Source organism: Leptinotarsa decemlineata, unplaced genomic scaffold, assembly GCF_025532065.1.
Source record: "Leptinotarsa decemlineata unplaced genomic scaffold, Ldec_3_MD MMD2_tig00000199_RagTag_RagTag, whole genome shotgun sequence".
NCBI classification, from domain to species: Eukaryota; Metazoa; Arthropoda; class Insecta; order Coleoptera; family Chrysomelidae; genus Leptinotarsa; species Leptinotarsa decemlineata.
Window position 1 is genome coordinate 7,895,011 of NW_027412544.1, and position 24,019 is coordinate 7,919,029.

Genomic DNA, 24,019 nt, shown 5'->3' on the forward strand with positions numbered 1-24,019 from the left:
GGTTTGATACATAACATCGGTTCATTGTCAGAGCAGACTCCTCAAAAATCCAAATTACTTCCACTCATTACAAAATGCTTTTATTGTACCCCAATGAAAATTCAACGCACCTAAGACAACATACAAATGTACTACAATAAAATACGCCGACCGTTTTGAAAGACCTATTTTTATTTTACAACTCACCATATCTCGCTTCCTCTCCTTCTAACGCTTGCTCCGTTATGATAGCTAATTCTTTTTCCAGATCGACCAAGCACGTGTTCATCTCCCATGATAGAAGCCCTGAAACAAAGTATATTATTAATTCATATTTTAAATGAACTTGGCATATTCTAATAAAAGTTACATTTTCTCATTTTGAATACACGTGGAATGATTTTATTACATTATAAAAAAAATGAAATATTCGATATCTTGATTGTGGTTCAATGAATATGAGTACCCCATCATGTTATATAATGGGATTTCCAAATGTTTAGGATGAATGGAAGATCCAGAGATACACTGAAATATAGTAGAGTTGACGTAGGTGGAACACATTAAGTTGAGGGCATTGTTTCCATATTCTAAAAATAGAACTAAAATTCCATGGAACCATACTCATTACATGCACTATCCAAAAACTTGATGTTATCGTTATCTTCGGGAATTTGAATGTCGATAAATTGTCCAGAGGAAAAGCAGTTGGTATAGTTGATACATTTGTTATTCACTTCAAATCATCGGAAAACCTACAAGAAATGCAAATACTCCCCAGATCCTTGTAGACCTCATTATCGCAATTAACTTCAAAGACAGCCGCACAAATGAAACACTAGACGAAGAGGATAATTACGAATCTCGTTAAAAATCTTCAACGCAGAAACACCTTATTTGATAAAAATATTTAAAGTTTTGTAAAGTTTTCAATATAAAACTCATCTATAAGCTTTTCCAAAACACAAAACAGCAGTATCTATTTGCATTTCTATCAAATATCACGTTAACTATATAATTCTCATATTCATTTCTGAGGATACTTTTTTTAAGTATGCATATGGATTCATCAATAAATAGATCTATGAAATACATCAACATGTAATTTACATGATAATATCATTCAATAAATTAGTTATTTAGTTCATGTTATGAAACTTATTGTATTCTTTTCCCTTTTTCGACTTGGTTTGAACAAATAGAAGTGTGCTTTGCCGATTCATTTCCATGTTGATGAGTGAAGTCAATTTATCATTATCGTGAATATAATTCAAATAATGTTTTTTTATAAAATATCAAAATTCATTTGTGACTTCACCTACTTATGACTATTTTACCCAATTTTGGGTATAAACTAATTGATGTTTTTCTTATTTCCAAACATTACAAAAGAAATTTCATAGGATAGAGTACCTAGAGTTGAACTCTTAACTTCTGTAGAATCTGTTTTCTAATGTGGACATTGATAATTAGTTTATTACATGTCCATTAAAAGACTTTTTTTCTTTTTTAATGTTAATTTTCTCCTTTAATGTTAAAATCAGCACATAGTGAAATTATATTAGTCACTGAGTAGGTAGAATGATTCATATTATTTGATTAAGTATGTTATATAACTTGCACGTTGTCTTGATTTCATTCAGGTTGGAGCCCAGATCCCTTACCCTTTTGGCTGAGATGTTATATAAAACACTAATTATGTAGAATTTGACTTCTTTATCTCCTGAAGATGCTAACTTCCTGGGTGATACGCGCGTCGTGAAATGTATTGCATTTCTGGTGACTGGAAAAAGTGCTTGTTTTGACACTGTTATGAAGTGGAACACGTGTTTTGGTTTTGTAAACTGTTAGTGAAAATTCAACAAGGCAGTGTTACTTGAAATGAAGGAAATCTGATCCGATTTCTGATTATTTTGTTAAGTAACTGTCGACCACTTTCAGTCGATACTTGTGCGAACTAGGAATTAACGCGGTCTTACCTTTCAACAGGCGATTCCTAGCACCATGAATAAACACTTTCCAAGATCTAAAATTCCAACTATGGATACAAAAAAATTTCACATTTGTTTTGGAAGAAATACACCCTTTACTAGAACAAAACAAGCAACAACTCAATCCTGTTTGACGAACCAATTTCTCTAACTTGCTCTTTATGTGAAATTATGACAAAAATCACAGTGTCAAATTACCATCAATTTTTTGGAATGTTTATTTCGAGAAAGTCTCAAATAAAATACGTATCCGTCAGCCACTGATGTAGCCAATAATTATTTCGTATATAGTGAAGAATGTAAAGAAAGTGGCATCAAAAGGAAATATGGTTTATAATTTTCTATAAATTTCTTCAGGAACTTTATACAGTGCATTTCTTTAATGTTTCCCCCTCTTTTTATTTTCTGTACGGGTCAACTCTGAAATTTGGAATAATGAAATTAATGCATGAAAACTTTATATTGAAGTGAAATTGACAGATGAAACTTTCAAGATGACGATTTTGCGCCATCTGGGAAAAAAATCAAATGGAAAGTCTAACGACACATCATTTTGAAGCTCCTGACGAATACTTCACAACCCTAGAATATGAAGTCAATATCTTCACCTAGGTACTACAAAATGACCACATTTAATAATTTCCTGAAGACAAACACATTAATATCGATATTTTTAGAAATATTCCTTTTTATCTGCCATATGGCGATTCCAACAACCCGATACGGTTATTTTTTGGTTATAAAAACGACAAAAAATGTTAGTACGACAATGAACATTATTGTTGAGTTAGAATATTCTCATTTAGTTTTCGGTTTTACTTGTAGAAAGGTACCACGTCAATTCTCGTCCATTGGAAAAAAAAATCGGTTTTTATTTACGGTGCAATGCGTAACTTACACAAGATCGTAAGGATTTTCAATGAACGTGTTCCGAATCGTCCAATCTGAAGAAAATATTTGAGTGAACTTGTATGTATACTTGTTATGTATACTACCGGTATCACAACTACCGGTAGTATACATAACAAAAAGCCCCCAGGTCATCCGTCCATTCCGGAAGATCAGCAAATGCAAATAAATAATTGCTGAAATGGTAGTAAATCCCGAACAGTCTACTTATTTCGTCGCGTATGTTTCTGAGGTGTTTTCTTCTACGGTATGGAGACTATTGAGGAGGAATAGATACCATCCATATAAAATTAAAATGGTCCACAATTAACTGAAAATGACCCTGATCGAAGAAAGAAGACGAATGAACATTTTTTTCAAATGGCAATTTTCACAGACAAAATTGCTGTTATTGGAGTGACACCAACCCTCACGTTTTCCGGGAAACACATACCCAATATCCAGAAAAAAATCAACGTTTTGGCTGGAATATTGGGAAACCATATTGTAGGACCTCTATTTGTTAATCAAAATTCAACAGGAGAACTGTATTTGAATATGCTGGAAACTGCTGGTGACCTTCTCATCACTGATATCGTCGAAGCGAATCCTAATGAATTCGATATGGATATTGTATTCCAACAAGATGGAACACCACCACATTACTCCAGACAAGTAGAAAACAATTTGGATACTACTTTTCTCGGTCGTGGAATTGGCCTTCGAGGTCCTACAGAATGGCCATCGCGCTCACCAGATTTGACACCTTTGGACTTTTTTATGGGACTATTTGAAGCAAAAGGTGAACGAAACTGAACCTGCTTCAATACTGGATATAAGGCAGGAAATAATAAATATTTGTAGAAATATTGACGTTAATGTGTTCGAAAATGTTTGGCGTGAAATATCGGATAGGCTGTTCATATGTCAAGAAGTTCAATGCAACTATTTCGAGCATCTTCTGAACTGACCTCAAGCTTATTACCTCACATTATGTAGTTAAATGTCAATGTATTCAGGGAATTATTAAAAGTTCCGCCATTTTGTAGTAGTTTAAGATATTGACATTATATTCTAGTGTTACAAAGCATTTGTCACGAGCTTCAAAAAGATGTGTCACAAGACCCCCCTTTCCATTCAATTTTTCCCAGATGGCGCCCAGTCGCCATTTTGAAAGTTTCATCTGTCAATTTCACTTCGGAATAAAGTATTCAGGCATTAATTTCATTATCCCAAATTTCAATTTTTTGTGTTGACCCGTTCATCAAATAAAAGAGGGGGGCCATTAAAGAAGTGCACTGTATAATATTGAAGAGGGTTTGAAAAAAAAATGGCTATTGCGTTAACGCATTTGCGTTACTTTTCCTTCAACAACGTTATGTGAGTGACCCGATTCCGGTTTTATAATCAAGTAAAAAAGCAAAAGTAAAGTTAGTAAAGTTTTATCCATAAACCAACCATTATTAATCCTAAATAAAACAATCACTGTGTTTATGCGACACGGCAATTTATTTACATTTTTGTGCTTGGTTTGATTATATCGAATGAATAGCGTGACTCAAACGCCAACTGCTATTATACACCCATCGCTATACACAACATCGCTACCTATGTGAGCGAATTTATATTCATAGACGACAGTATAAACTGTAAACTGTTCATTACCGAATGAGTATATAACCTGAATATTAATAGCAACTTTCAACCAAAAAAAATTCTCAGAATAAAAGCTGGAGTTTCTTTCACTGAACCATGCAACCTCTCTTCATTATTTAAAAGGTTTTACTTTTACCTTGCGGTTTTATTCTATTGATTTTACTGAAGATTCATAAAATGAAAGGTACACTTACCCTCCAATTAGACATTCACAATTATTTGACCAGAAATGCAGGGAAACTTAGACAGCCGCTAAAGAGGATGGAAATGTTGATACGGAACTTATTGAGCTCACTCACATTTTCAAAAAGAGAGTTGACGCATACTTTTCAAAATACTGTTTATTCAATCCAGGATTTCATAAAATCAAAGACTATTGTTCGCGTATTAGATGTTTCTTGAAATTTGAAGGATACCCAACTAATATTTAATTTCAATGAATCGTAAAATGAAATGAAATTGCAACTGAACTCCCAAGTTTACATATTTACCGCAGTAGATTTTTTTTCTGTGGATTGTCAGGTAAGTAAGTGAATAAATTCATTCAATTCAGTTATTAGACATATTCGTTTATGACAGAAGAAAAAAAGTAGATGAATCAAATTTAGAGATTATATAATCCTATGAGAACTAATGAATGTTATGGTTACCTAAGCAAGCTTGTATTGTAGCCAGCAAACAAAATAGTAATTTTAATTCTATATTAACACAAGGAGAACCAGGTGGAGAAAGGAAGAGTTGGGAAGAATGAGAGTGAGGACGAGAGAGAAAGAGAGATATCTGTTTGTGATGCGCTTTGGAAAGCACCTCTACTAATGGTTATTCCTCATTCAAGTAGAAGCACATCATAATTGAGTCAACAAATTTTTTGAACACTCCTTCCAATTTGAGTTTATTTCTCATGCCTTCATGCCTTCAATGATTTGGGTAGACTGCTGTGAAGTTCCTGTCTTACTGAACTGTAGCGAGTATTGAAAATTTGTACGAATTCAATTGAAGAATCATCAGTCCATAATAAACCCAGATGAATGTAGGTTTTCCTAACTCCGATTTTTCTTTACCATGATTCTTATTAACGGATTTTGAATCACTCAGAAGTTAACTGGCAACGTATTGAAGTTACCACCCTATATTATTGTCAGTAACGTATTATGCAGTTAGCCAATGCATCATATACCGTCAGTTCAATTTCCCTGTATATTATATTCCTGAGCGGATAAAATTTATAGATTAATTTACGTAATTAACTTACTTCATGAACAATGTGCTCATTTCATCGAAGAGATTGGTCCACTACTACCCCTAGGTATTTTATTGTGTTCGTTTCATGTATAGGAGTGCAGCTACAATTGGGAACATTTGCACAAGACGTGTTGTGGATTTGTATAATGTTTTAGCCGGTTGTTTTCTTGTTGTTGGAGTAAATGCAATACATTTGTTGTTTTTTTTATGTTGACACTCAATAAATTAGAAAACACAACCAATATTAATGGAGTTTTATCTCAACACAAAACCGTCATTTTTAACACCTCGACACGTGTTTGAATCACCAAGTAATCATCTTCAAGAGGAAGAAAGGAGTTTAATATTCCACTTGAAAATGACCACTTGGTGATTGAAACACGTGTCTAGGTGTTGAAAATAACATCACAAGAAGTCAACTAGTTGAAAATCATTTTGATGCCTATTTCAGCCTGTGTGTATACTTCTTCACACGTTTTTTCAACAAAAGTGATAGGTGTATCAAATGAAGTTGTTCCACCATTGACATTTTGAAGATGTTCATATTTCCAAAGCAACACCCCTCACACCACTGTCAGCTAGACGTTGAAGCAGTATATTATGATCGACAGTATCAAATGCCTTGGCCAAATCCATTAAGACAGTTATGCATTTTTGTTGATTTTGGAAAAAGTTGTTAACAGTTGGTTAACAATCTGAAAAACCGAGTTTCCTGTTGATCTGTTTTCCAGAAAACCATATTGTGATCCAAAAAAATTTGTTATTATTGCTAAATAGTAAAACTCTATTTTTGGGACATTTTTCGAATATTTTTGAGAAGTTGTTAATCATAGTTAACCAAGTTTGTTACCAATTTTTTTATCACCAGACTTCAAAATCGGTATTGTGATTGAGTCTTTGAAATATTTGGGTATTTTTCCAAAAGTAAATCTTTTGGATCAGGAACACAGATATCTTATCGGGACCAAGGAAAGTTTATTTTTTCAATCCGGTGGTTGGTGATATCATGGTGGCTTTTCAAAGTTCAGTAATTTAACAGATTCATTACTTTCGCTGGAAAAAAAACTGAAACAATTTTCGGAAGTGTGTGTGATACTTCCACTTCTGTGGTTTCCCTATCATTTGTTATTGTCGAGATGGTTGAACGTTGTTTCATTCTTTGATTGATTGCTTTCTAGCCGACGTTTACTACTGAAAAACCTGGAATTCCACCAACTAATGGAAATTGATTGTATTTGACACTCAGTTTCCAGAGCCAGTCATTTATATACCTGTCCCACCTAACAAAAGACGAAAGGATACATCTGAGAGTGATTAAAGAAAACATTTATTGAATACAAATACGAAGTTTGTTTCGGTATCACTCAGTTCAAGATGTATCTAATACTTTTCATTATTAGTAAATAATATATGAAGATTGGATGAAAATCTCATTAGTGATCAATATGAAACCCTTCAAGAAAGTTTATAGGTTATCCACTGATGCAATTTGTACATGAAACATCAATAATGGAAATATATGAAACCTAATGAATGAACTACTATAAGAACATTGGCTTTCATGACAGAGATAATTATTGTAAAGAATAAAATAGAAATATATGATAAGATAACGATACAATTTGATCCTATCAAATAGCAGGATTTAGTTTCTGTCTACAACACGAGCGTAATAAGCAGACCTTGCTCTTTCATCCAACCAATGAACGTTCATACATATATATGCAAACACAAGTACATATTATAATACAGGCTGATTCACGGTGGATGGCACATTAGACGTTTCTGGTGAACCAGACAACGGATCACTTTGAAAATTTAATGGAGGGCATATTCGGACATTCTCTAGCCAACTAAATTATTTTCGACAATGCGGTGTTGCTGCTACTATTAGAAAGCAGTAGCAACTTTGATTTTTCAAATGGAACACTCTGTAAATAATATTATTTTTGGAATCTCCAACAATTGCCCGACAACTTTTCTTGATATTTCCCTATACCTATCTGTTACCGTTTTCGAATTAAAAATTAATTTCAATTTTTTTCTTCGAAAATCATGACTTCTAAAAAGCCGATATCTTTTAGTTAAGAAGTACTATGATATCGAAATTTGGTTTGGAGTTAGGTGATACTTGGACACTTGGACACCGTTACTTCAATACAGGGTGGTAAAAAAATACAGTTTTTTCGTTTGCTTGAAAAAGTTGCTGAAATTTGATTATTTTAAATGGAACACCCTATATATTATTGAAAATTCGGGAAGCTGCTGAAATTAGCTTTCTTTCTATGCATATCATACCTATACCTAACTAGTCAAGTTTCGGACTTATGAACATTTATTTGTGAAAATGTCCCTTCAGAATGGTATTTCCATTCGGTATTTGGTAAGCAGGCCATGATTACTATTTGACAGTAGCGTTGTGACATTCTCCTAATAATATCGACATTTTCGTCACTTCAGAAGTTGCAAATACCTTCAAAACGATGGAACAAAACTATTCAAACGAAGTTCTTATGAATTTGTTTATTATTTTTGGACAGTGTGACAAAATTATCAGCAGAACATGTAGAAAGTTCAATGAAATGTATCCGAATCTACCGCCAATGAACCTCAAGAAATTTATACGAATTCAGAACAATTTCAATGCATTTGGATCAACTTTAAAAGTACCAAGAAACTTGCCTCGACCCGTAACTTTCGAAGACAACCAGATTAATGTCTTAGCATATTTTCACGCATTTCCCGAGTCATCGATAAGAAGTGCTGAAGAAGATTTGGGTATAAAATATTCATCGGTTCAAAGAATCTTGCGAAGACATAAAATGCATGATTATAAATTCACCAAAATTCAAGCAATGAAGCCTCAAGATCCTCAACAGAGAGTAGAATTTTGTGAAATGTTGTTGACACGCATTCAAGAAGATCCACTTTTTTTAAATAAAATTATTTGGACTGATGAATCGAAATTTTCGAGAGAAGGGATTTTCAATAGAAAAAATCGTCATTATTGGTCCAGTGAAAATCCTCACGTCACAAAAGAAGCCGGATTTCAAGAAAAATTTAGTTTTAATGTCTTCTGCATGTTGATGGACAACAAATTGAGGTACGTGATATACGAGGAGTCATTAACATCCAGAAGCTACCTGAATATTTTGGAGAATACTGTAGACAGTTTCGTGGATAATCTGCCACTCGAAGATTATCGAAACTGTTGGTACCAACTAGACGGAGCTCCTGCACATTGCACAAGAGAAGTGAGCGCAGAACTGGATAGACTATTTGACGATCGGTGGATGAGGCGCTTGGGACCATGGAATTGGCCAGCGAGATCACCCGATCTTAATCCATTAGATTTTTATTTGTGGGGAATGTTTAAAGAAAAAGTTAACAAAATACCCGTGCGTTCGAGAGATGAATTGTTAGAAAGGATTGCCCAAACATTTGAAGATTTGAATCCCAATGAAATCAGATCTGCCACCACGAAAGCAGTCAACACCCGCATTTTAAAGTGCTTGGAAGTGAACGGCCAGCGATTCGAACATATTTTGAAATATTCCACATGATTGTTTTACTTTTTTATAATTATTCATATCAATATTTCCAATTTCAAGTTTCTTGGTGCTTTTTTAAAGTTTATCCAAACATATTGAAATTGTTCTGAATTCGTATAAATTTCTTGAGGTTCATTGGCGGTAGATTCGGATACATTTCATTGAACTTTCTACATGTTCTGCTGATAATTTTGTCACACTGTCCAAAATTAATAAACAAATTCATAAGAACTTCGTTTGAATAGTTTTGTTCCATCGTTTTGAAGGTATTTGCAACTTTTGAAGTGACGAAAATGTCGATATTATTAGGAGAATGTCACAACGCTACTGTCAAATAGTAATCATGGCCTGCTTACCAAATACCGAATGGAAATACCATTCTGAAGGGACATTTTCACAAATAAATGTTCATAAGTCCGAAACTTGACTAGTTAGGTATAGGTATGATATACATAGAAAGAAAGCAAATTTCAGCAGCTTTCCGAATTTTCCATAATATATAGGGTGTTCCATTTAAAATAATCAAATTTCAGCAACTTTTTCAAGCAAACGAAAAAACTGTATTTTTTTACCACCCTGTATTGAAGTAACGGAGATTAGGCTGACGTGTGGGAAGTGTCCAAGTATCACCTAACTCCAAACCAAATTTCGATATCATAGTACTTCTTAACTGAAAGATATCGGCATTTTTAGAAGTCATGATTTTCGAAGAAAAAAATTGAAATTAATTTTTATTTCGAAAACGGTAACAGATAGGTATAGGGAAATATCAAGAAAAGTTGTCGGGCAATTGTTGGAGATTCCAAAAATAGTATTATTTACAGAGTGTTCCATTTGAAAAATCAAAGTTGCTACTGCTTTCTAATAGAAGCGGCAACACCGCATTGTCGAAAATATTTTAGTTGGCTAGAGAATGTCCGAATATGCCCTCCATTAAATTTTCAAAGTGATCCGTTGTCTGGTTCACCAGAAACGTCTAATGTGCTATCCACCGTGAATCAGCCTGTATATATCGCACATTCTGAAAACTTGAGAGCGCACACATACACACAATTGCATGAAATGACAACAAATGAGAAATATACTAACAAAAACACACTGATCACATGTGAGTGATATATCTCACCCATACTGTTTTTCTCCGTGTATTACCCAATAATAGAGCGTACCTACCATCATTATTCACAGGTATCAGCTAGGGAAACGTAGCAGAATGGATCCATCTTCAATTAGATACTGAAATCAGTTGAAGCTGATTTTTCTCACGACCACTGGGTCAGATACATTACTAATGCACGTATTCACCGAAAAGAAAGCACGATATGATAAAAATACGTAGATATTTGAGTAACGTTTCACTCCAGTTATGATCTGTTACAACAAGATTTATTCAAAAATAAAATATCATCTCAGAACTCAGTTGACTATACACAAACCATTCTGAGGCGAGGAGGATTAGAATACTCCTGCCGAGTGAAGTGTCACAAGTGGAGCTAAGAGTCCTCTCAAATGCCCACCTCATCCTAAGATGTGTGAATTCGTGCCAAAAAAATGTATGACTCCGAATTCACTCATCATCAAGAACAAATCCTTCGAGATACCGGGCGCTCTGTCGCCGTAGAAAAAAATGTCATTTTATTGCGGGGGACCTATATACTAGTGAAACCCCTTACGAAGCATAAAGTTACCAAAACCCCGGACCTAAAGGGATGATAAAAGTCGATTAAATGATACCAACTGTCCTTCCTGGAACAAAGAATGGAAAAAGTTACTCAGTTCTCCGGCTTTGAGTTGAGTTTACAGAGAACATAAAGTTTGCTTTCTATAGCATCGGATCAAGAATAGCAGCTCTTCAGTTTTCCAATCTTTGACAAATCTACGAGACTAACGGCGAATCAGGAAGTGACTTATCGCCTCCTCAAGAGCATATTATTTCATGGATCTGTAATGCACAACATTCTTGAGCAGCAGGAGCTGAATCTGCTTCGGGAGAGGAAAAAATCTTCCCTTGAGCAGGTACTACAAATAACCGAGACAACAGAGGAGATGGATGTCAACTAAACGACTCTTCTAGACTATTCTAGAGGAGGAGCTTTCAAGTTTTTCAGCTTCCGAACTGAGTTTACATAATAGATAGAGTTATGTCAAACGATCCCAACTAACTTTTCTGTATCATCGGATCAAGAGTGGTTGCTTTTTAATTCGAGGCCTCTTCGAAAGCTGGATATTCTATGAATCTGCCTTGCACGAAATTTTTGAGCAGTAGAAGCACCAAGAGAAAAAAAACCCATGCTGAGCAGGACCTGAGTCTACAGACGAGAAGCGACTCCAACTGTTTTCCCTGTAATAAGGGATCAAATGAAAGAGCTTCACATGTTTCTAGCTCCTGATGTTACTTCTTCTGGAGCTGGAGAACTGTGAAGGAGATGAGGATTGATCAACTGAACACAACTGTTTTACCGTCAATATCGCGGATCGGGTCCCTCAACTCTAGAAGGAACCTAAGTAAACACGTTAGTGAACACCATTTAAAAATTCAGGCCCTGGTAGCAGTGCATGTACTCTGTGCTTGACCAGCCGCGAACCGGATCAGATTTTTAGCGTTTGAAACTATTTCCACTATTCTCAGCTGACCTCAAAGATCACTCACCAACTGAATGAATCGGCTTCGTTGGGAAGCTGAGTTTATTCAGTTGAGGCTAACGGCCAACCGCGCAAAATTTTGTATTTCTTTTCTATTCAGAAGAAGAGCCGCTCGACGGAAGACACTACAACTTCACGGGTTCATATGGTTTTTTTTTGTTGCACACATTCTCTCATTCGATGTTTGTCATATTGGTCTGGATTTAATTTGAGTTGTTCCGGGTTGCATTGGGTCGGGTCGCATCGGACCTCTTTGGTAGAGTCGGGTCTAGTCGGGCTGGTTCGGATAGAATCGGCCAGTAAGTGACTTATCGCCTCCTCAAGAGCAGGATATTTTATGGATCTGTAATGCACAACTTTTTTGGGCAGCAGGAGCAGAATCTATATCAGGAGAAAAAACAATCTCCCCTTGAGCAGCTCCTACAAATAACCTGAGTTCGGTTTCTGTTTCTAAACCAATCCATTTTTGGGAAAGAAAGTTTTTGGCTTTCTACTACTCCATCTGATACAAAAAAAATGGATGAGAGAATCTTCCAAAGAAAGGAAGGATTAATCAATTTGAAAATAAGTAACTCTATACATGGATGTGTAGATCATGCAAAGAAGTAACTTTCAGACACAAACTGAAAGAAAGTCCTCCTGAAACAGCTACTTTCATATAAACATTGAATTACACGAAAGAAAAAATTCTTTCGAAACAAATACTTCTATATGAACACTGAATTATACAGAAGACACTTTTCTCTATTCAGTTTGTATATCGAACATTCGTGGAGGAATAAGAATCAGATATCATTCACATGAGTTCTACTTTGAATGAATGGTAATAAATTGTACTCACATGGAACACTGTCACCCTAACTGGTATACACGTGTTTCGCCTTAAGACACTTGCCCCAAGGCTCTTCAGTACCAAATTGGATAACATTATAGAAAATACACACACTTCATTCATGAATTACGATTTTGAATGTCACGGAATAAGCTTGATCTGCTTATGTCATCGATGACATCGTAATGACATTCATTCACCTATTTGATTCAATCCCAGCCATGAGGAATCTTATTTGATTTGAAAGGGTTATATTTTTGGGAGTGATTAATTTTTTGGGAAAGAAAGTTTTTGGCTTTCTACTACTCCATCTGATACAAAAAAAATGGATGAGAGAATCTTCCAAAGAAAGGAAGGATTAATCAATTTGAAAATAAGTAACTCTATACATGGATGTGTAGATCATGCAAAAAAGTAACTTTCAGACACAAACTGAAAGAAAGTCCTCCTGAAACAGCTACTTTCATATAAACATTGAATTACACGAAAGAAAAAATTCTTTCGAAACAAATACTTCTATATGAACACTGAATTATACAGAAGACACTTTTCTCTATTCAGTTTGTATATCAGGAGGACTTTCTTTCAGTTTGTGTCTGAAAGTTACTTCTTTGCATGATCTACACATCCATGTATAGAGTAACTTATTTTCAAATTGATTAATCCTTCCTTTCTTTGGAAGATTATCTCATCCATTTTTTTTGTATCAGATGGAGTAGTAGAAAGCCAAAAACTTTCTTTCCCAAAAAATTAATCACTCCTAAAAATATAACCCTTTCAAATCAATCCATTTTTATATCGTGGGTTCTTTCGGTTTCAGAATTTTGTGATAAATAATACTCTAAATCCACTTAAAAAACTTTTTTTTTGTATCTAGTATAAAATTACTAAATAGGGGCGAAAATAAAATGTCTGAGATGCAATTTGGAATAAAAAGTTCAAGTGAGTTCAAGAAAATCCAATATCTTTGAGGTAGTCGTCCATGTTCTAGAAATATTGCGCTTCTAAAATATCATTTTCAAAGTAGGTATATTACCACTCGAAACTTCATTAATATTCGTAATATTCGCGATTACTTTGAAGCCCTTCATGTCGAAGTTTCACTTGGAGAGATTAGAAAGAGAGAATGAAAGAATGGGACAGAAAATATAACAGATATTCCACTTGAATTTCAAATTCAATTCTCCTCTCTATGTTCGCATATCGAGATCAACTTTCGGGAAATTATAGTGAAAATTACACCCTGTTTTGAAACTGGAAAACATTAATGGAAACTACTTCTGGGAAATAAGGTATCTCTAAGGAGACAAGAGCTTGACTTGCAGAACTGGAAACATTCGCGAACTGATGTTAACTATCAAGTTTAAATTTGCAAGCCATTCCTGTCCAATTATAAGTTTTGATATTCGGTTTCAACGACGGAGGAATTTCTAACATTGATTTGCTGTAATCGTAGTAACACTTTTGGAAGTTGGTGATCAGGTGTGACATATGATGCGGAGTTCAATTACAATGATAATGATTATCATTATTGTGCTAAATCTCATGAGTTTGAATGATTATTTGAGGAAATTAAAGGTTATTGGGAGGAATTTTCGCAAAAAAATCCTTCTCTCGGCGATCATACACTAATATTCATCATAAAATGAAAATATCAACATATGAATTACAGTTAGTTCAAGTCTTATTGATATATATGATTTGAGATGATAGCAAATGTCGACGTACTGAAAATTTTGAAACATATGTAATCAGGTTCCATCCGGGACCTGAAAAAATTACATTTTTTTCAGGCATGCACTAGCGTTCCATCCGGGAGTTAATCACGTATCCCAATTCCGTAGTCTCCGTAGTTTTTCCCCTACAGTCAAGAGAATGCCCCCACTTATCACTCTCGTTGTCAGCCTTTGACCTATACAGGGTGTTTCAAATTCGATCCTCACCATTGAGATTTCGGAAAATATGAGAGATACGAAGATGGTTAAATTGGGTCAAAGTTGCGCATTTTTCTGTCTAACAATATTCAGTTGAGAAAGTTATGAAGTTATGAGTATATCCGGAGATATCCGGAAAAAACATAAATTTCAGAAAATGGTTTTTATTTTTTTTCTGGCTTTACTTTTAGAAGGATTCGAAAATGAATTGCACTTCCACATTGGCACTTTTTTCCTGCTACATAATAGTATTTTCAGATTTGCTGTCCGACGTTTCTCCTTCCGGCCACCATCATCAACTTTATATTTTCTTTTTTCAAAAACTACACCTCACGATTTGATCTCCACAAACTTCATTTGAAAAAATATGTTTCGCTGGTGATTATATTTTTTCAAATAGAGTGTGTGGAGATCAAATCGTGAGGTGTAGTTTTTGAAATTACTATGGATCTTCATCAAGTAACAGCCGAATCAATCAGAAAATTCATTTTTTCTTATGGGCGCTACATTGGATTCAATGATGAGTCATAAGTTATCATTCTTTTTCGAAAAATTGGAGATATTGAAAAAAATTATTCTTATCATAATTGGCTTTGACGTTGATGTTTATAAATTTGACTTTTAATTTGTTACACTCAATGACATTCTGTTACTGTACAAGTCATTGAATTTTTGGCGAGAAATGGCTTTCACGAATGTAGAAAAAAGAGGTATGATACAAATTTATTTATATATATATACAATATATATATATATATATATATATATATATATATATATATATATATATATATATATATATATATATATATATATATATATATATATATATATATATATATATATATATTGTATCCCGAAAGACGACAACCACATGGATCAAAATCTCACCGAGTTTGGTTCGTTTGAAAAGAATCAACAATCAAAATTTGATAAATGAGGTGTGTATGAGGTAAATTAGACATTGTACCCTTTTCAATGAAAATAGAACTTCGAACAAATAACAATAATTAACTGAAGTGTAAAGACAAAAGTAAATCACAGCAAATACTCAAAATGCTGGATTGTTCATGACAATACAACTGTGCCCTTCTTCGAATAGTATTCACTGCACGATTAATTTTTCTCCTCCTCAATCTTCCGAACACTCTAACAATGCTTTGTTGAAGGTCCTCAATATTTTGATATTCCCTCTGACCATAAACTTTATTTTTCAGTGTACCCCATAAGAATGTATCCATAACAATTGAGTCTGGAGACCTTGCTGGCCACCTCACCGGCCTATTATTTCCTATCCACTTATCACCAAATCTTTCGGTCAGCTAATTAGATACTCGTCTGGTAGTGTGCGGTGGAGCACCATCATGTAGAAACCATGTCGGTGATAGGTTTCTTCATTCAGAATTCCGTCAAATGAATGAGGACCCAAAATTCTATCTATGGTAATTCCTGCCTATACGTTAATGCTAAATCGCACTTGAGGTCAAATTTCTGGGAACTCCCTGAGGTTGTTTATGCTCCAAATGTGTTCGTTATTTCGGTTGAATATCCCACAATTCGTAAAAGATGCTTTCATCTATCCAAATTACATTTTTCAGGAAAACAAGAAAGTCATGTCTTTTTATTAGCTAATTACAAAATTCTAATCGCATTTCGGGATTACCCGAATGCAATTTTTGAGATATGTGTATTTTGTAACATTTTAAACCGCTTTTTTGAGATGTTGAGATATCTCCAAGCACTTGTGTGACAAATATTCATTTCGAAGGAAATTTGACGTGAAGATTTTCCCGGGTTTATTTTTATCTGCAAATTATTGATTTTTATCGAAAAGGATACAACGTCTAACTTACCTCATACATATCTCATTTATCAAATTTTCTTTAGTTTCCTGGTCCATTCTGTCTCCGTATTTTTTCCTCAGCTTTTCAAATGAACCAAACTCTGTGAGATTTTGATCCAATAACTTGAACATAGTTAGATGTGGTTGTCGTCTTTCGGGATACAAGTTAAAATACATTTTCTATGTCCTAACACTGTTTCTATCGTATTTGTAATAAATTTGTATCAATATCTCTTTTTTCTTCATTCGTAAAAGCGATTTTTCGCCAAAAATTCAATGACTTGTACAATAACAAAATGTCATTGAGTGTAACAAATTGAAAGTCAAATTTAGAAACATCAAAGTCAAACCCTATTATGAAAAGAACAAATTTTTTTCAATATCTCTAATTTTTCGAAAAGGAATGATACTTCATTGAAAAGATAAAATCTGGTTCTATTCAAAACAGAAATAATCCAATGTAGCGTCCATTAGAAAAAATAAAGTTTATAGTGGTGGCCGGAAGACGAAACGTCGGATAGCAAATTTGAAAACACCATTATGTAGCAGGGAAAAAGTAGCAACGTGAAAGTGCATTTTATTTTCGATTACTTCGAAAAATAATAATAATAATAAACTCGACTCGTGAAGTCGTCAGGAGTTCGGATCCGCTTCTCTGCATGGTCCGTGACCATGAGAGAGCAGGAATTGGAGCTTTTCTCCTTAGGGCAGCTGCCCGAGCAGCTGATGAACTTGGTATAGTTTTCGACTCTGAACGAGGTGACTACAACTCTGTCACCGAGTTGGAACCCGTTCAGCAAAAAGCTCAGATAAAAACCGCAGAGATCACTTTACTTCTGCGGAGACACAAGGATAAGCCACTGCATGGGGTCTTCTTCAATAACATTGAAGACTTTGGCTTATCAAAGCGCCTGACGTTTGCTTTTCTCAGGTTGAGTGGGCTGGAGTCGGAAACTGAGGGCTTCATCATCGTTGCCAGGATGGTGTCTTCAACACCTTAGTCTACCGCAGTCGCGCGATAGGTATTGAGGTTCCTAACACAAGGTACAGGGCCTGCCGCGAGGCGCCCGAGACCCTAATGCACTTGCTATCAACATGTCCAGCATATGCGGTCTCGGCCTATATCCATCGACATAACGCGGCCCTAAGAGTGCTATATTACAATCTACGGCACCCTTACAGTATTGACGAGATACCGGTGTTGCCCTACGCTCCGGGGGATATTGAATCCGTTGTGGGGAACGAGAAGTGCCGAATTTATTGGAACTATTCGTTCCCCACCCTCAGGCTCATATCGTCAGAAAAGAGGAGGAAACACGGAAAAAAAATTGAGATTTCATCTACGAACTCCGCAGACTCTATCCAGATCACTCTGTCAAGATGGTTGTTCTGATTATTGGAGTCCTTGATGGAATTATGTCCTCCTTACTCTCGAATCTTAAAATCATACCGGCTTGCCGCACTAAGGCAGAAATCTTAGCCGCACAGATGCAGAAGAAGGCTGTCATTCTCGGCTCACTGCGTTTGCTCAGGGCACATGATTATCGGACCCAATGATCACTTACCCCACGGTGTGGGGAGTAGTCATTGGTTGATAATGCTGGCGCGCCCTTCCGGTGAACACTACGGTGAAAAAAAATATTTATTTACAAAAGAACAATTTTTACATGATTATAGATTATGGAAAGTATTACATTGTAAACAAATATTTCAGAAATATATTTTCCCATATAGGCTCTTGAAGACCCTTTCCATGGGTATACTCAATCATACATATACGCAACAATGAATAATGAATACTACCCAAAAAGATACACACTGCTCATATTCCAGTATAATTTTTCGAATTTTCAAAAAGTAGAAATATTCCTAATAATAACAAACACACACAAAGAAAAGAAAAACGAATAACTATAGTAATGGTTCCTTAATTTCCAATCTACTCGGAAAAACATGAGACATTAAACATTAACTATATATAGCAAAGGGAAAAGAATTTAATTGTAAAAAATGGGATGAATCATTTAAGAGTATCAATCAATTCATGGAAAATATGTCTATTTAATGAAAGTATCAATTTTTTGAGATCCCTCTTCAAACTGTATTTATTATGGATCGCTTTAAAAGAATTTGGCATTATGTTGTACAATTTTGGTCCTAAATATGTAAAACATTTCTGATCCACTGCTTTATTTGCCCTGGGTATAGCAAGATCGGCCGATATTAAGGCTCTTGTATTGAATGGATGACTTAATTTACATGTATTGTTTACGCTGAAGAATAAAAAATATTGCCGTTGTGCCAAATAAAAATGAAAACCAATTAACAAAATTTCTATTTTTTCCGGATATCTCCGGATATACTCGGAATTTCAGAACTTTTTCAACGGCATATTGTTAGTCAGGTAAATGTGCAACTTTGCACCAATTCAACCATCTTCATATTTCTCATAGTTTCCGAGATCCCAATGGTGAGGATCGAATTTGAAACACCCTTTATAGAAACGATAGCCAGCAGTTTTTTCCGACGGTAATACTACTTTGATAGCTGATTTGCATGGAGTTTTGAAATTTGCACGTTTGACTGAAGGTGAAAATATAACTTTCAATTTATTGTTCAGTCCATGGATAGTGAATACCTGTTAAAAAGGCTTAGGAGAACTGTAAAATATACCATCAACAAATACAGATTGTATTTCACATAAGGTTCTAATATTCGAAACTGTAAAAAAGCAAACAATATTCTTGATGAAATCGTTGATTTGAAGAAAATCCATCGGTTTCATTCGTATCGATTTTTATACTATTAAGAGCGTCATGAAAATCATTGCATGACAACGGACGTTTGAGAAGATTGGACAGTCTGCAGTGGTTATTATTATTACAGATTAGAGTAACATTTTGTGAGCACAGTTTTAGAGCGTCTGCATGAAGGAGTTTGGATGGAGGTGCTGAGAAGTCGTCGAGGATTCTTCTCTTTTTGTCGCTTCAAAAGGCTTTGAAAGGCTATAAAACAATTCAAAAAACCAAAAAAAAACTTGACAATAATTATAACGAAGTGTATTTGCTTGTTTCAGAAGGGTGTGATGCGTTTGTAACCGTGACAAGAGGTCAAATGGTTTCAAAGTTTGGATTACGTGTCATAATTAGGTTACTGCAAGGAAACATAGAATATATAAATGACTGAATATGCATCTTCATCTATTTCTATATTATATTCGCCTGAAATAATAAAAGTCGCCGTATACGTTTTTGAATTACCATTATCATAAAAGGTTATTTAGTGAGAAATCCAAATTTTTTAAAAAAATTGAAGGAACCTCTTCGATCACTTGTGTCAACAGAATTGATAAAACGAATAAAAAGATATTTTTGAATTTCATGATTATGAGTAAATTCTGCATATTTTCAAAGAGCGTTTTGTTTTTCCACACATCAGAAATTTGATGTAACTTTTTGTACTATAGTTTGTGAATTAATAACAGATCACTCACATATGATTTAAAAACAGTCAAGTTCACACTAATTTCCTCTGATCAATAACTATCAACATGCTGTAAAAGGGATCACTTATACGAGTGAATTTCAATAGATAACAGGAAATTCAATTTGACTCCAATTGTCAGCTTCACTCGAAAGAAAGCATTAGCTTTCTTTCAAATTTGAAATGTTCCTACTTTCATGATTTTGTTTACAATTATAACAATGTTCATCACTTGCACAGAAAAACAAATTAACCTTTCATAGATCTGGAAAGTTTTTAGTGGAAATCTTATAGTTGTAGACCACATACGATGTTCTGAAGATAGTTCGAGTTTTATACCAGCTGTATCCAATAATATCAAATAACAATTTTCAAATCAAATTTATTGCATTGCAAAACAAGCTCTGAGCTCGGTATTTTTCCCTTTGTCTTCTGAAAGATTCTTCATAGGATATTAAAATGAGACTGTATCAATCAGTCATAATACAGTTCGACCAATTATTGTATTCCTGTTTGGAAACACTTTCATATCATGTATCGGATTCGAGAGAGCTTCTTCAGTAACCTCCGTCAAACCAGAAATACCTCCTGCTGACAGTATCGTTCACTTAATACGTGTTGTTCCTAATTAAAGTTCTGGATAATCGAGACGGCTTTCACTTGGATGGAGTGTTGAACATATTCAGTTTGGAATTCTAACTGTTTTCTCAGAAAAAAACTGTCAAAAAGATATACCAACCACCAATGCAACTGGGCTTCTTTATTTGATGATTTAAATTTCGGGGCACCACTGGAATCAATGAAGTCGCATCGGAGCGCCAATTAATTTTTATTAATGTTTTTATTTTTATCGTTGTTTTAATGAAAATTTTTATAACTTTTGACAATTCTTTTCACGAAATTAAAAAAATTATTTTTAATAAGAATATTTCCCTTCAATTTTCAATCTACTACAATCACCTACTCACAAAATGCGAAAAAATATTTTCGAAATATTCTTGCCCTTATACAGATGACAGGTATAGGGACAATGAAATACATCAAAGTACTTCAAAACATCTGTTATTTAGGAAAGAGACAGTAATTTCCAATATAGCTGAAGTTATCAGTACATACATTATGAATATTTTCGGGCTGAGCTTTTATCATGAATGAATTAAATATTACCTTTCGATTAATGTCTGATTTTTTGTAGCTATACCATTTACATGGAAAATGTAATTTTCATGATTATTTCAACTCGATAATATGCATTGATTCCTTTCCCTTTATCATTACTACATTTTGCATCATATTTTTCCCTAACTGTATTTATTATCATGCAAACGACGAAATCCAAATTCATAATTTTTATATCAATTGAGAATAAAAGTAAGTTTTATAAATAAATAACATACTATATCACACATTTAGTCGTGAATTCGATTCAATGGAAACATCTGGGAGCACTGCCATGCCGGTTTTTCATTGCCCCACAAAAAAATGTAAGAAAACATTTTTTGTTGGAATTAAAGGGATTCAACAACAGATTTTTGTAGAAAATAGTAATGTGAATGAAATAATATTCGTATAGCAATTATTACATTCGAATTCAAGGGATTTCTTCAAGATCACTCTTATGTTAAGTTTAATTTTCAATACGAGCATAAAGGAAAATCTGAAGCGATTGGTCTTTCTCTGAGGTGAGATGGTAATTCAGTCAATATTAAAAAAACTCGGTGGAGTTCTGATCGGGGTTCCAGAAATGATTCAGTACAATGATATAAATATTAATCGTTGCTATTTTGAAATACTCTGGAGTGATGGAAAAAATTAAAACTGAATTTACTCAGTTGTAATCAACAATAAAAGTTGAATTGAATGTTCAATCGATGGAGAAATAATAATTCATCATCATTTTGTCAGTAGCATATACACGGTGTTCCAAATTAAGTCGGCACCATTGCCAACTCCGTTATTATTGATGATACGAATTTGGTTGAATGGGCAAATTAGTAGCATTTTTATTAGCCTTTTCGATGATAAAAAAAATTACAGTCAAAATATTTCATAAAATTATATTTTTTCAAATGTAATCCCCTATAGTTTATCATACATTTCAATTCGTAATAACATTCTCAACAACAAAGCTCATATCACCTTCCTTCTTGAAGTTGAAAATGAGCGACATATGTGGAAATATTAATTTCTTCTACTAGTACAAACATTTTTTTTGTTTTGGCGAACAAAGAGCTATAAAATTGAGGATAAATATTCAAAAACACCACCTTTTTGTTGAACACGTATTTGGGCCCTTCTCTTGACATTACGTGTTGCTTTCAATGCAATTCAGCCATCAATTATATTAGTTATAGTTTCAATAAACACTTAACAGGACCATTCGTAGCAATCCATCTGTTTCCAAAAGACTCTCGCAACTTTGAAAAACTTTTCCAACATTCTTGTCAATAAATTAATGTAACGTGGTTCATTCAAAAAAACATGGTAGAAACATGGACCGATAATTATGCCTCTGAATAGATCACACCAAACATTAATACAAAATCCTCTTTGCGGATGGACTAGAAATGGATTATGTCTACTCCAATAATGAAAATTCTTTCTATTATACATCCCACAATTTGAAAAATCAGCCTCATCGCTCATAATATTTTTATAGAAATTTGGATCTTGTCTGTAATTATTCATAAACCACGACGATGAAGCACAGCAAAAACCGCCGATTAGGCAAATGGCAAACCAAACCACATTTTTCTTGGCGGCATTTCGGAAAATATTCGAAATATTGACGGAGCGGTTTGTCCCCAGGCGGCTGTAGCATATATGATGACAGGCTTGAACATCGTATTGTATAGTAGAATCTCATTTTTAAGATTGAGCTTTGAGTTTCTGTTAATCAGAGAATAGAGTTTTGCTATCCTCGACTGCACTTTGCTATTGATATAATCAATGTGATTTGCCCAGGTGAGTCGGCGATCTACCCACAGACCTAGGTACTTAACTCGCGTTTGCTATTCGATTTCCCTGCCGGAAATCGTGACTCTTGTGTCTGGAGAAACATTACGTCTCCCCAAGTCTATCGCCTGGGTTTTATCTGGATTCTCCCGAATCTTTCAGTCAAGGTACCAGCGTTCGAGGTCATCCAATGGGCGTTGCATGTAGACGACCGCCAACGCTCGACCCATGGAAGCGAGGAGAGCAGTATCATCGGCGTAAAGGGTAACCTCCACGTGATCGAACCTTGGAAGGTCGCTCACGTAAAGGCTGTACAATAGTGGAGACAGCACAGCTCCTTCAGGCTCTCCAGCCTGGATTTTCCTGACGGGAGACAGGGACTCAACTCGGACCTGAAATGTTCTGCTTTTCAGGAAGGACCTAATCCATCGGATCAGGCCTCAAGGCAGGTCAAAATCGAGCATTTTGTGTAGCAGGTCATCATGCCACACTCGGTCGAAGGCTTTCGAAATGTCCAGGAGGAGTAGATGAACTGTCTTCCTATTGTTAAGCTCTGAGATGGAATTTTCGACCAGTCTCAGGGCCTGCAACTCGGTGGAGTGTGCTCTCCTGAAGCCTAATTGTTCATCAGGCAGAACATTTCGGTCTTCAACTTCTTCTGTTAGCCTTTGCAGCACAACACGTTCAGCCAACTTAGCCATTGAACAAAGCAGACTAATCGGACGATGATTCTGGGGAAACACCGGGTTCTGGCCCTGTTTTGGAATCATGACGACTACGGCATGCTTCCATCTTCGGGGTAAGTATCTGAGGGCGATTGAGCTGTTGATTATATCCAGCAGATATATGAGAAGTTCTCCGGGAGTTGTTTCAACAACCTATTGTTGATTGAATCTATTCCCAGAGCTGGATGGATTACGTCGTCATCATTTTCCCTAAGGATGCGCCGAACCCGGTGTTCCAGCCGGATATCACGGTCAAAATCATCATCCGGATCAACGTTAAGTCGAAACTGACTATTT

At 34.9% G+C, this 24,019-nt stretch overlaps 1 protein-coding gene across 1 annotated transcript in view; it reads right to left on the reverse strand.

Annotated features, from left to right (window-relative positions):
• futsch overlaps nt 1–24,019 on the reverse strand; it is a 254,871-nt gene that overhangs the window by 48,171 nt on the left and 182,681 nt on the right. The window contains exon 2 of the mRNA XM_074172875.1: nt 187–285. Coding sequence (XP_074028976.1) covers nt 187–285 — 99 coding nt within the window. The remainder of the gene's footprint in view (nt 1–186; nt 286–24,019) is intronic.